Consider the following 13117-nt stretch of genomic DNA (forward strand, 5'->3'; position numbering starts at 1 on the left):
GGCGGACTTAATTTCTAAGAGTTTTAATTGATTTTAATCAAGTTAAACGAAAGATGATTTCTCAAATAACATTTTTCTTAAAATAATCGTTGCAACAACTAAAGTAATCTTTCACTCTTCTTTAGCAAAATTATCTATCTTATTAAACATATCTCTTATCTCTAACGAGAAATGTCTAATTCCTCTTAATGAAGAAAGGCTATTTTAATTTATCTTCACTAAAAATCGCTCCTTTCAAAGCAAAGCTCAAATGTGCTCATATCCAATTGAAAATCATTGCAGACTCACTCAGGGAATTTCAAGCTTGCATATCCGCACCGTAAAACGTAGGTCACTTCTTCTGCGATCACTGACTTCCCGATCTTCTTTAATCTACCACCAAGTTCTTGGACCGCTCGACCCGATTCGATCTCCGATTCTCCAATCCAACAATCACCACCGGTATCGGCGAATGTGATGCACTTGGGCGAATCCGAAGAAATTTAAAATCACGAGGCGCGATCGAGACCGGCGAACGCGAAGTGAGAAGAAGTATCTTGGTACCGCGAGGAAGATATCGTGCGGTTGTCCGCGGTTCACGCGCTATCGAGATCGACGAGTAGGCGGAACGATCGTTTGTCGATGTCGGATTGGCGTATGACGTCTGCGGCGTCCCGATCCAGGATCTCTCGGGCGAGTCGTCGTTACCCGCGGATGACGTCGGCGTCGTCGTCGCCGCCGCCGCCACCACCGCCACCGCCACCGCCACCGTCGTCGCCGTCGCCGTCGCCGTCGTCGTGGCGCTTGCCGTGCCGTCGGAGGCAGCGGACGAGCAACGCCCGGCGCCGATTGGTCCGCCGGCACTTTTGAAGGCGGGATCAGGAGGCAACGCCGGAAAAACGACAAAAACGAGGAGCGGGAGGATTTAACCTATAGCCTCCACGTTTGACGCGGTGCCTCGCCGCGACGCCCGTCGTCGGGACAAGGCGCCTGCGCCGACCCCTCCGACCCTTTCCGATGACGCCTGGTATCTCCCCACCCCCGGCGACCCCCCAGACTAAAACTGCCCCCCTACCGAAGCGAGACGCCGCCGTCACGGGAAACGACGCCTACCTGGAGCGTCGGGGCAATTGTTGATCGTTGGCTACGCGACGGCGAGCTTCTCTTTGCCGAGTCGCCTCGGCATCGGATCGCCTGGATAAAAAGTGACGATGCGCTGAATGACGGCCGGGACTCTTTTGATCTGCCGTAGATTAATCGAACCCGGCCGAGGGATATGGTCGAGTAATTTACAAGCAATTAAAGGTTTACGAGCGGGACTTGACGATAAAAGTTACGTAATTTTCTGTTTTATTGCTCTTTGATTAAACAATTTTTTAAGAAACTTTCACTCGATCTATTTTTATATAATTCGCGGCACAAGAGTCATAATTGAAATATAAATGGAAAGGAAAAAGTTGAATGTTATCAAGAAGCAGCGAGGCATTATCGAGATGATTGCAGAATGCCAATTTCCATGCTACGTTCACGTCAAAGATAAATTATACTTTTCAATATTGTATTATTTGTCAGATTAGAATTGATATTTTCTAGATAAAAAGATTCCAAACAGTCCTCCACGAGAAAAAAGAAACTCTTGAACCGACGGAGTCGCCCCTGTCATTCTCGCCGGAGAATCAACGTTCAAAAGGAGATGCTAACGGAGCAATTAATCGAACGATCGAACTTTCGACTCCTGAAGTGTTCTCCCGGACAAATCGAGCGAGATCCACGAGAGAGAGAGAGTGGGTGCGGGCAATCGGTAACGGGTCCGATATACCGCGCGATGCCGGGCGTCGTTGTGGTGGCGGCGGCGGCGGCGGCGTGGTGTGGTAGGCGAAAGCTCGCGACGGTGTTCTAGGGGTTGCTGCCTGGGTCGCCGCCATGCTGGATTCCTGCCGTCGCGCGAACCCCTGGTTGCCTTCTGGTAATCGTTGCCAGGGATGCGACAACCCCACCAGGCTGACGTCGCCACGCCCTGCGGATCGCGTATGGACCAATGACGCCGGGACGTCGCGACGCCGGCGTCCACCAATAGGATTACCCTCTGATACGCTCTTTCGCTTGTCGGTGACTGCTGCATGCCCTCCCGTCCCCCGCGACCCCCCTTCCAGCGAAGCTGGATGCCTTTCAATTTCGGGCCCGCGGCCTCATAAACGCAGCCAACCACCCATCCACCCGCGCCGTAGGGGTGGATCGGGGTAGAAGGGATCCGGCAAACGCGGAGTAGTCGAGGAACTTGGCGTCAGCGTGTCGGTGTGCACGCAGACAATTGCGATCCACCGGGGTGAAAGGGGATACAAAGCTACGTGGAATATCGGGGATTGAGAAGCGGAGGAGCGCGCGCGCGTGCGGAGCTTATGGCAATACATGGGAATGCGCGTATGGGACGGCAGGATTGTTCGTCATATGTACACATATATACATATATATATGTGTATATATATTTATATATATACATATATGTCTGTGGAGATAGAAATGGTACAGTGACGGTGATCAATCATCCGAATATTGTAAGAAAGGAACGTTTACATTATATGTATAAAGTTACGTATTTACGATAAAATTATACTTAAAATTACACTGCGGCCTTTTATAATACAACTTTATGATATAAATACCGTAATGTAATATGGACAAACCAACATAATACAAATTAGAATTTAACTTGAGCCTAAACTTACGGTTCTAATTTTCAATTCGTGTATCTATTCAATTTCCATATCTGATTTCATTTTCTGATGCATTGTTAAATATTTAAATAAAAGTAAAAAGATTTAGAACTTTCGAAAATAAACCACACATATGATTGAAGGGCTATGAGAGTACAATATGCTGTTTTTTATTGGTGCGTAATCTTAGATAAAATTAATTTATTCAAATATTCCACATAGAAGGTCAGAATGTTTCGGCTCCAAATTGAGCCATCTTCAGCGGTATAACAATTAATGGAAATTTATATTCTCACGCTCTCCGTTACGACATAAGTGAGTGTTTCAAGACTGGAGAGTCGAAAAGTCAATGTCTTTTTATCGTTGGCGTATAGCTGGATTATATAAGATCATTGTTTGTAATGATAATTTTCGTGATTAATTAAATATCAAATTAGGTCAGGTTAGGTAAAATATTCAGTTTTTCAATAAAAAATTAATATTATGAAATTAATATTGTTACGAAATATACATGTACATTTATCTATTACTATATTATATTCATACTTGGTTGATTATTTCCTTGTTTCATCACTTTAATTATTTTTTTCTACTCGTTATGATAGCTATGCAAGTAATATAAAATACAGTTGGCATTAATTTCTAATTTGTTAAGATAAGTAATTTTTGTAATTTGTCGCATAAATTGATTTCCATCGTAGCTCTTACGCAAACTTCATCACAACTAAGTTAAAATTCCTGTAGATTCTCGCGATATCTTTAAGATAGAGGATACGTGGATAATCGTAGATTTTACGTAATCCTTACTGAAGGATTAAAATTTTTGAGAATACGATTACGATCAATTTCTTAGAAGCCGAGTATTTGCGAGACATCCATCAAACTCTCGTTCGCCTCGTTTAATGCCACGCTAGAAAGTAGAACGAGCAGCAGAGAGGAAGTCGCTCTTCCTCCCTCGATGAATACCTCAAAGGGGATGCTCCGATCGGTGCGCACATCTCAAGCATCACCCCGCAAATTTACACGCCTCTGCTTTCTTAGCGCGTCTTTTGTGCAACGTTCCTTAGACAAGCGTTATTTTCATGCATGTATGATAAAGATATATATGTGGTACTTTATGTGAGTTCTCAGAAAAAAATTCTTTTTTTTAGCACAAATACGACAGCGACCTACGTAATACGAGATTATGTGTTGCGTCAAGTTCTACTTGATAAAAAAAATTATGACCTTCGATATAAAAATGATATTTAACAGCGGGGTTTGCTGTATAAAAAACACATTAAAAGAAGCTATGGTAATGAAAAGAAAAAATATTTTATTTTTAGAAGCTTCCCCTCAAGATATAAATTCTAAGTAATGATGATATTATTTTTAAAGAGATTAAATTATGTTATTAAAATTAAAATAAATATCTTATTTGTAATTATAAAAGTAATACAATATAAAAAAAATTTATGTAAATATGTACACACATATGCATTTATGTATTTGTATATTGGTGATAGAAGCCAAAACAGAGTGATTCTACTTGAAAAAATAAGAAAAAGAAAAAGGAAGTATAGGACAAAACTTTTTTAAATATGCTTTATTTTACAGGAAGACAACTTTGAATATTTAGTACGCGTGCACTTAATACGCATCTGTAATTATAAATATTAAAAAGATACTTCGAAGCTACACAATAAGACAAGATGTGTTTACTTTTTAAGAATTTTATATTTTATTAAAAATTGTTAAAATTGTTGCTCACTTTGTCGTATACATAATTATGTTTTCCGTATTAAATTGGTATGGACACTTTCCAGTGTGTTTTATATGTCTTCAAGTAGGTATTCAAAGGCTACTGATTTCTTTTAACTCGCAATATTATGCGTGGTATATAATAATTTAACGTGACCTCATAAATAAACGTACCTGGCAAATCAAACTTGTTTTTTTTTTTTAGAAAACAAAGCCTTGTATAAAAAAGTTTTATTTTACATTCCTGATTTATTTTCTTTTTATGTCGAATCACCTTTTCCCTCTTGTATACCATGCACCAGTTCCGAATCACCTTGTATATAAAAAAAAGCAATATATACATATGTACGCGCGGGCGTGCATATACTAGTATATGAGACTATATACTGTATATTATGTGAGTCACGAAAAAGAGAATACTCTGTTAAGTTTGAAAATAGAAGAAAATATCTAACAATAATAAGAGAAAAGTTGCACTATTCAAGAGACCTGATATGACCATACAAATCGCTTTTCTTTTAAGGTTATTTTCAAAGTTATTTTCAGATCAGTGATTTTTTTAAAATGACACCAGATTGTATCTAATTTGATAGAGTCGAATACAAAACAAATTCAATGATTATGATTCTACTATGATCTTCAAATGACCTTGGATTAAAACATTTTTAAGCTAAAATTTGATAAATATTCTTGCTGCGTTTAATAAATAAAAATTCACATATCAGTACTAGGCAAATCGTTCGAGAAGGTGGCGTTAACAAATCAAGTGTAATACAAATACTATATGAAAGTAAATTTTATCACAATTTTATCACATATCACTACATCAATATAGAACTTCACAGGACAGATTTTGAAAACCACATAAAACTTTTGTTAATTATCGAGATTTCTTAATTATGAGATTTCTTTTACTTTACTCGAAGTAACTTTAAATAACATATAATATGCATTATCAGCTCTATCTATATCAAAATATCCATTGTCAATCTTAAATTTCTAAGTCCAGTCAGTTGAAAATAATAGTGCTACGTACAAGTTAATGAATTTGCCGATTATAACGCTATCAAATTAGAAATAAAACTAGTGCCATTGAAAAAGGTGCTAATTACCTCAAAATGATCTTGAAAATAACCATAAGAGAGAAATATCATTTCTGGAGAAGAGTATCATCATATATGGCCTTTTGAACTGTATTTTCTCTTAAATCTTTTTTTTTATCGACGACCAAACAAAGATATTTAGATATTTTGTTTTTCCTGACTCACTTTATGTGTGTACACACGTGCATACATGTGTAGATATATGTATAGTATATTACGAAATATATTGTGTATTAAGGAATTCATTGTAGAGATATAATTAAAATGTAATCAGATGCAAGGCAGTTTGAACATCTCTTGTAATAAAATGTGTAAATAAAAATAATAAAAAATAATAAAAAAACAGGTAGTGCCAGAAAGAATGCGTAGCTTCTCAAGGATGTGTCAGAAGACACGTTATTCTTTAACAAAAATCGATTTTTTGGTGAGATCTACCACACTCTAAAGTTTATCCCATGGTTCCTAAAACATCTTGTGTATTATATATATATTATAATTTTTACAAGAATTTGTTGCAATTTAATATACGTACATAGATATAATTTATTAATGTATTGATTATGTCAAATATCTCACGCTCTTTCGTACGTATCAAACAATGATAACTTATCGCTGGTGAATAAAAGCGAATGTAATCTTTCCAGTGCTAAATGCATAGTTTTCATTATTCATCCTGGCGTTGATAAAACAAAAAGTATAAATCTACCTTTTGCTTAAAAATAAATAGATTTCCAGAAATAAAACATTTTGTGATTATAACCAAACCAATTTATTATAAATATAACAGTAATATAACAAATATAATAATATAATAATAATAAATTAAAAAACAATATTTATTTCTTTCACATATCCTGCTATTTATGTTGTAAAATTTGTTACAATATTAATTACAATTTCGGTATGTATATATAATTATTGTTTTAATATATAGCATAGTTGTTTAGCACATAATAAAGCAAAGTTTATTTTCGCGTAATCCATCAATAACTTATAACTTTGCACGATAATCGATGTGTCATGTACGCTGGCTCAGCGCAGTTATCATGTAAATTCTAATTAACTGGTTCTACCAGACGTACTAGGAAAGTTCATCAAGACGTTATCAATCGCGCAGCAAATATCTTGGAAAACTTCCGTCTCGTCTCTCTCGCCATCGATGACCACCAGTTGTTTCTTGTAATACCTGAGGACAGGCTTGATCATTCGACTGTGATCCTTAATTCGCCGCCAATTTTCATCAATACTGCGCTCCTGCCTCTCGGTGGCGGTGATGGTCCTGGCTAGGACTCGTTCCATCAGCAGCGAGTTTCTGACGTACAGGTACAGAACGAGATCCGGCGGTCGGATCTGTCTATTGAAATGCTGACACTGTATCTTCTCCCTGGGAAACCCGCTCACCAGGAAACCTCGCGAGACACTTAAGCTACTCAGCATCCGCGCCTTGATGAGCTCCACCATGACATCCGAGGGAACTAGTTTACCCTCAGAAATCAAGTACGCCAGAATAACGCCTCTCTGCGAACCGGTGGACACCTCGTTGCGCAACAATTCTCTGCTTACAATGGCGCAGAAACCGTAATGCTCTGCTACCCGGATACACTGTGTCGCTGCAGGAAAAAGATCAATCAAAATTATTCCTAAATCTAAAGAAACTAAAATTGCTTCCAAGTTATTATCTTGAAATCTACTCACGAAACTAATGTATTAATTTTTATTTTGCATACAAATTTATCTATGATGCATGGATATTATACAACTATTATACTACTAATTGTAATAATACACAACAGAGTTTAATAATTTGTTATTTTATATAATATATTCCAAACTTAGCGAATTACTTAAAAACATTTTTAATAGCTAAAAGAAATTGCGAATAAAAGAAGTATTAACTTTATTGATTTGATTATTCAAAAGGAGTGCTTAGTTTATATAAAATATATGAAATCGTAAGTAGAAATTCAACGAACTCTTTCCTGCTCCTGGACCTCCAATCAAAAAGATAATCGGCAGTCCTGATTCTCTAACTGATGAAGCATCGAGCCCAATGTTTCTTGGTATCACGGCACACAAGGGATCGACAGGCCGCACGCAGTTCAAGCCCATCCTTATCTTCTACGAGTACTGTTTACTGTTAAAAAACTACTTAAAAAATAATTAAAAATAGCTTTATTTGATATTTTTCAAGCAAAGTCACGTGAATAAAAATTACATATTTTTTATATGACATATTAAGTACCTTGAAGTTGAAGCTTTAAATTAGATGGTAATGTGTAATGCTGTAAAAGGATCAGTATCGATCTGAAGAATGTCACGAACATAGAAGTAATATGACATTTTAGCAAAATTAACAATAAATTAATAATTCAGTAACTTTTAATTCAGCTCGAAATTATGCGATTGTCTTACAACACAATTATAAATTTGCTAACGACTTCTATTGTAGCTAAAATAATCGTCGATCTTTTCGATCGATGGTAATTTACCCTACTCGAGAAAGAGGGAAAATAGTAACTGTAATATTTATTTTTACTACGTCATTTGTGTTAATTTTTATTTTTGTCGTCGAGTGCAGCGAGAATCGCGGTCGATAAATCTCGCTTTGAAGCGGGCGCGCGCTTTCGATCGCGTGATGCAGCGCTAGCGCGCGCGCAATGTGAACGCACCGAGAGCTTGCGTCTACCGGCGCTCGGTACCGCGGCGCCCAATTACAAGCGCCTACTGCTTCTTATAAGGTGAAAGACCCAATTACTGACAGTGTCCATATTACTGTCAATCAAAATTAAAATACTTTTTAAAATATGAAAACTATATCTTATATTATTTTATTAATTTTTAATAAAATCTTCAAGAAATCTGGTTATTATTATAACAATAAACTAAAACTAAAAGCCAATCCACTAATTAAAAAAAAACTTAAAGTCCGGGAAACTCATTTTTCTGCTGAGTTACGTCCATTTTTATTAGTAGAGTAGATGTAAGTAGCTGCAAAGATGATCGATTATAGGCAAAATTTGAATAGTAAGTCTCACGGTAACACATTTTTCTGATAAAATAATGTTGAAATTAAAGAAAAAAAAAATATATATGGAATAAATTATTAATTTTTATAATATAATTATTCATGTCAGTAATATGTTCACTTTTTCGTGTTTTTCCTAATACTGTCAACAGTATTATGGACATAAATCCTAATACTGTCAACAGTATTATAGACATAAATCATGAAATGAATTAACATAATACTGGCAGCTTGGTGTGTGTGTGTGAATGACAGAATAACCTCTAAACTTCTATGTCGACTTTGTTTTTATGGATAAGAGCGTAAACACGGATCATCGGAATACCTATCATTCTCACATATTAGATACCTATTATTTTCTTAAAATTTGCTTGATACACCTGGTGAGGTTAATGTAAGTAAATTTATTGTAATGTAAGTAAAATTATTATTTAAAAAATATAATTTAAAAAAAATAAATAAAATATATAATAAAAAAAATATATAGAGGAAAGTACCCTATTATGAGATAGGATCCTAATATGAGATGGCGGGGTTTTTTCATGATGGGATCAACAGATGGGGCCTATATAGGGCCTTTTAGCTTAACATATCTCGTATTAGGATCCTGTCTCATAATAGGGGACTTTCCTCTATAAAATATATAATAAATTAAAATATGTAATAAATTAAAATTATTTAACTACTTAATACCTTAACATAAACTATACTTAGGTGAAACGAATATTCCCTCCGTTGTGCAAACCTTCGGCCGGCAGCAGTCGGGAATAAAAAGTTTGGTTAGAAAAACTACCAGTAATGTGTTCATTTGGTTGCCAGAATTAGGAACATAAAATTTAGAGGTTACCAGTATTAGGTGCAATTGAGCTTGGTTATTATTATATTAATTAAAAATTAAGAATCAATTTTATTTAAACTTTCTAATTTTATTTATAAAGTTTATAATTGGAGCAATCAGAAAAAAATATGGTAAGACTTCCGAATAGCCCCTACCTCCGAATTTGATGAAACTTGCAGCAATTGTTGACTATTAGAGGACACGTTTATACCATAAAGGATTTTGTACGGAAACAAATAGGAACGGAGAAATTTAAAAAATACGGTATTTATGCATAAAAGGGGCGCACACACACACACGCGCGGGGGGGTGCAAGGGGGGGGCCTTCGGCCCCCCTCCCGCACCCACCTCCGCCGGTAGGCAGCGTGGACCTCGCTTTACAATTTAAAGTACATGCTAAGGCTGCGGTCCGATTCACGCTCACAGGGCTGAAAGCATCGCTCGTTACAACGAGGTGGGTGCGGGAGGGGGGACCTTTTCTTGCACCCTCCCCCGCGTGTGTGTGTGTTCCGGCATGTCGGAAAAAATAGGTATAAAAATAGGAGGTAAATGTGCAGAATAGTGGCCTCCTCACCGATTTCGTTGAACTTAGGCTTAATCGACGCGTTTTTGTACAAAACGACCGAATCTGGCAGAAAAAAGTGTCGCTCTGCCCCGCGAAACGAGATATTAACAGTTAAAGTTTTTGTGTGTGTGTGTTGATTTCCTCGGTTGAGGGAAAATTAGTGCCTTCAGCACTGCCCCGGAGCTATATAGCAACTTAACAGTTAAAGTTGACGACTATCAGGTTATGAGACCTGTCATACCGACAAGATGTAGCGACTACGAGCATGCCCCGCGACCACATGCGCATGCTCCGTGGCCGCACGCGCATGCAAGAGGTCACGTGACAACTGTTTGGTTGGTAAGTCAGAAGTGTAACATAATTCGAAATGATATTCTTTCGACGTATAGATTAGTGACGCGCTTTAAAAGTATATAACTGTTTAAAGCGCGTCACTAACCTATGTAAAGTTAGTGACGCGCTTTAAAAGTATTTAAGTGTTTAAAGCGCGTCACTAACCTATATAGAAAATATCAAAATCCGGAAAATTGTCTATAAATTAGAATAAAAATTTTGAATTTTTGACGCCAATTTCTCCGTTCCTATTTGTTTCCGTACAAAATCCTTTATACAAGGGGAACACCAAACATGGCCCCCTCCGATTCCGGCGAGTCTAACATATGTTGTAGTCCTACCCTCCCACTAATTCATGGTAAAGCGATACGACCCAACTCTCAAGCATTTATTATTTTAACAGAGAAATTAATATGTTTTAATTACAACATTTATTATATTTACAAATTATTTAATTAATTTATTTGCTTTGCAATAAAAGTTGTGTAATTGTAAATTATTTAATTATAAGTTTTACTATGCAATAAACATTTAATACTACAAAAAGGAAAGTATACAAAGGAAGCCAAAAAAAAAATTAGACTGTTTTTATGTATAAAACTCATAAAAATTTATTTCTAATAATCAAAATTTATTATTCATCTTCGGAATCAGATTCACAATGAGACAGATTACATGTTTTAGGATGGTATTTATCATAAAAACATTCAAAACATAATATCTTTTTACAATGAGCACATTGAATAAAACCTACACTTTTGCAGATGCACAATTTTTTTACTACTGTTATGGGAAAACAAATATCATTCATATTTAAAAATATTGGCCTCTCTTCTATTAATTTGATGCGTACCAAGCATATAAAAGCATCGGTTGAAAAACGGGAGCGCTCAATTGATGTAACAGCAGCGAATGTATTTTTATTGCGTCCTCGCGAGTACCGATTTCTCGCTGCTGTTGTAATAAAAATGAACAATTTTGCAATCGCTTTATAAAATTTTTACCTGTCAATAAAAATATACATCGCACGGCTGACAAAGAGGGGTGCATTTCGGAGGAATCACCTTAACAGTACACGATGCTCTATTTGTTTCATCTTCGAAAATATCATCATACAACGTTAAATCGGTTGACCTCCCCACGAGTCTATCAATAACAAAAATTTATTGTCTACAACATACGGAGACAAACAATATTTTAAATAGTCGGTATATATATGTTTTGTTAATTTGCCCGACTTTGAACACGAAACAAAAACGTTTTTATATTCGCTTATTAATGTATCTACTTTTTTTTGCACCGTCGGAACAAATTTTCCTGTCGATTCCTGCATGCACAAGAAAACCACAGGTAACATTTTGCCCGATACAGTTATGGCGTATTGTGCAGTATACGAATGAGAAATATTATGCAAGCTTTTCTTTTTGATAAGGACGGTCTTTGAGCCTTTTGGTGCGAGCGATCTATTATATGGAATTTGGTACTGACATCCCGTCTGATCCGTATTAATAATGAAATTACAATCAAATTCGGGCATAATTGCCCTCGTTTGTGTTTGAAATCGTTCTGCTGCCTCCAAAGTTTCTTCCAAGGTTGCGTGATCTCTGTTGCTTATGTATCTGGTTATTTTCCTTTGCCGAATTTTATACTTCTGTTTGAATCTATCGGTCCAACTAGAGCTGGCAGAAAAACTGAAATTATCATTTAATAATGGAAAAGCTGTCGCCATCGCCCATTGCTGTAGAGTTCTTGTTGTTATCTAAAAATTGATGTTAATGTACTTTTCTAAAATCGTTATTTGATAATATTAATATTTTATAATATAAATATTTTCCAAAATTATACCTGCTCGAGACACTGTCTTGCTTCTGTAAAGTGTTCGAATGTTTGCGTTTCAATGTATTTCCATTTGTCAATTTTTGTTCCTCCTCGTTTAACATCTTCTTTCCATATACGCAGCATTTTTTTATTTTTTAACTTATGGCAACCTTGCCTCTGTAAAGTTTTTAAAGTCCATTGCGGATGCATCTCGGCAAGAGCAACTGCTTTTTCTTTATACGATAATGGTATATGTTCATAATCGCGAGAAAATGGCAATTCTGGCTGGAATTCTGGACTTTCACGAGGTATACACTATAAGCAAAGGAATTGCATTGCATGCTATATTATTTTTATCTATTACGCTGACTCAAGAAATAAAAAAACACAAAAAATATTAGCAAAAATTCAAACATACCTCCTCATATTCTTCTGCATTGTCAATGTCAATATCTTCGGCACCTATTAGATCTTCATCTATTATTATTTTGCGATCGTCCAACATAAACATAATTTCATTAAAAATTGCTTCGCCCATAGCGATAGAAGCGTGCGATATTTGTGCTGGTGGTGTATTTGTTAGCAGATTTTCTGCTTCCAGCAAACTCTTACAATATATAAGAGCGTTAGTCAAGTTATTTTTCATATCATCATGCCTTCCCAAGGCTCTCTGCTTCCGAGTTTGAATCCGATATATTCTGTTCTACACTTTCACTAGTACTTGGCTCTTGCATTTTTCTGACAATATTTTTTCACTTTTTGCACTACACGCTGTATGTTCCGAACGCTAGCTCTTGCTCGATTTGAATGAACTCAACGGTCTAACGACCTAACCTAACCTTTCAACAACCCCAGCCACACAAAGAAAACCAGTTCTCAGGTAGCGCGTATATCAGATTACACAATAGCAGATACCCGTACCAAGAAGGAAACTTTCTCTGTAGTCAAAATTCGTTGCTGATACAAAAATAAAAATCGTGGCAAAAGTAAAAAATAAATTTA

The 13117-nt window shown here is 36.3% G+C and overlaps 3 protein-coding genes across 3 annotated transcripts in view; all 3 read right to left on the bottom strand.

The window, feature by feature from the left end:
• LOC139777972 (photoreceptor-specific nuclear receptor) overlaps positions 1-719 on the bottom strand; it is a 34624-nt gene extending 33905 nt beyond the window's left edge. The window contains exon 1 of the mRNA XM_071715697.1: positions 289-719. The gene's annotated coding sequence lies outside the window, so the exon portion shown is untranslated. The remainder of the gene's footprint in view (positions 1-288) is intronic.
• Positions 720-6429: 5710 nt separating this feature from the next.
• On the bottom strand, positions 6430-7785 carry LOC139777990 (adenylate kinase isoenzyme 1). Its single transcript, XM_071715714.1, has 2 exons — positions 7510-7785; positions 6430-7146 (listed from the first exon to the last, which is right to left on the bottom strand). The coding sequence occupies exons 1-2, from the start codon at positions 7643-7645 to the stop codon at positions 6596-6598; spliced, it is 687 nt and encodes a 228-aa protein (XP_071571815.1). The 5' UTR covers positions 7646-7785; the 3' UTR covers positions 6430-6595.
• Positions 7786-8455: 670 nt separating this feature from the next.
• Positions 8456-12762, bottom strand: LOC139777998 (uncharacterized). The gene is made up of 4 exons (XM_071715722.1): positions 12534-12762; positions 12143-12430; positions 11586-12056; positions 8456-8524 (listed from the first exon to the last, which is right to left on the bottom strand). Exons 1-4 carry the CDS (start codon positions 12759-12761, stop codon positions 8456-8458), a joined length of 1056 nt encoding a protein of 351 aa, XP_071571823.1. The 5' UTR covers position 12762.
• Between the last annotated feature and the right edge of the window lie 355 nt (positions 12763-13117).

Source organism: Temnothorax nylanderi, unplaced genomic scaffold (genome assembly GCF_030848795.1).
Source record: "Temnothorax nylanderi isolate EJ_2023f unplaced genomic scaffold, tnyl_v1.0 TNYL_tig0170_pilon, whole genome shotgun sequence".
NCBI classification, from domain to species: domain Eukaryota; kingdom Metazoa; phylum Arthropoda; class Insecta; order Hymenoptera; family Formicidae; genus Temnothorax; species Temnothorax nylanderi.

Excerpts from the sequence above, each read along its gene's own strand:
- LOC139777990 (XM_071715714.1), bottom strand. The coding sequence starts at position 7,645 with ATGGGCTTGAACTGCGTGCGGCCTGTCGATCCCTTGTGTGCCGTGATA. Across the intron at positions 7,147-7,509 it reads AGGTCCAGGAGCAGGAAAGA|CGACACAGTGTATCCGGGTA; the intron begins GTTCGTTGAATT and ends TTTTTCCTGCAG.
- LOC139777998 (XM_071715722.1), bottom strand. The coding sequence starts at position 12,761 with ATGAAAAATAACTTGACTAACGCTCTTATATATTGTAAGAGTTTGCTG. Across the intron at positions 12,431-12,533 it reads ATGCAGAAGAATATGAGGAG|TGTATACCTCGTGAAAGTCC; the intron begins GTATGTTTGAAT and ends CTTTGCTTATAG. Across the intron at positions 8,525-11,585 it reads TTCCGACGGTGCAAAAAAAA|CTACTTACATCTACTCTACT; the intron begins GTAGATACATTA and ends TCATCTTTGCAG.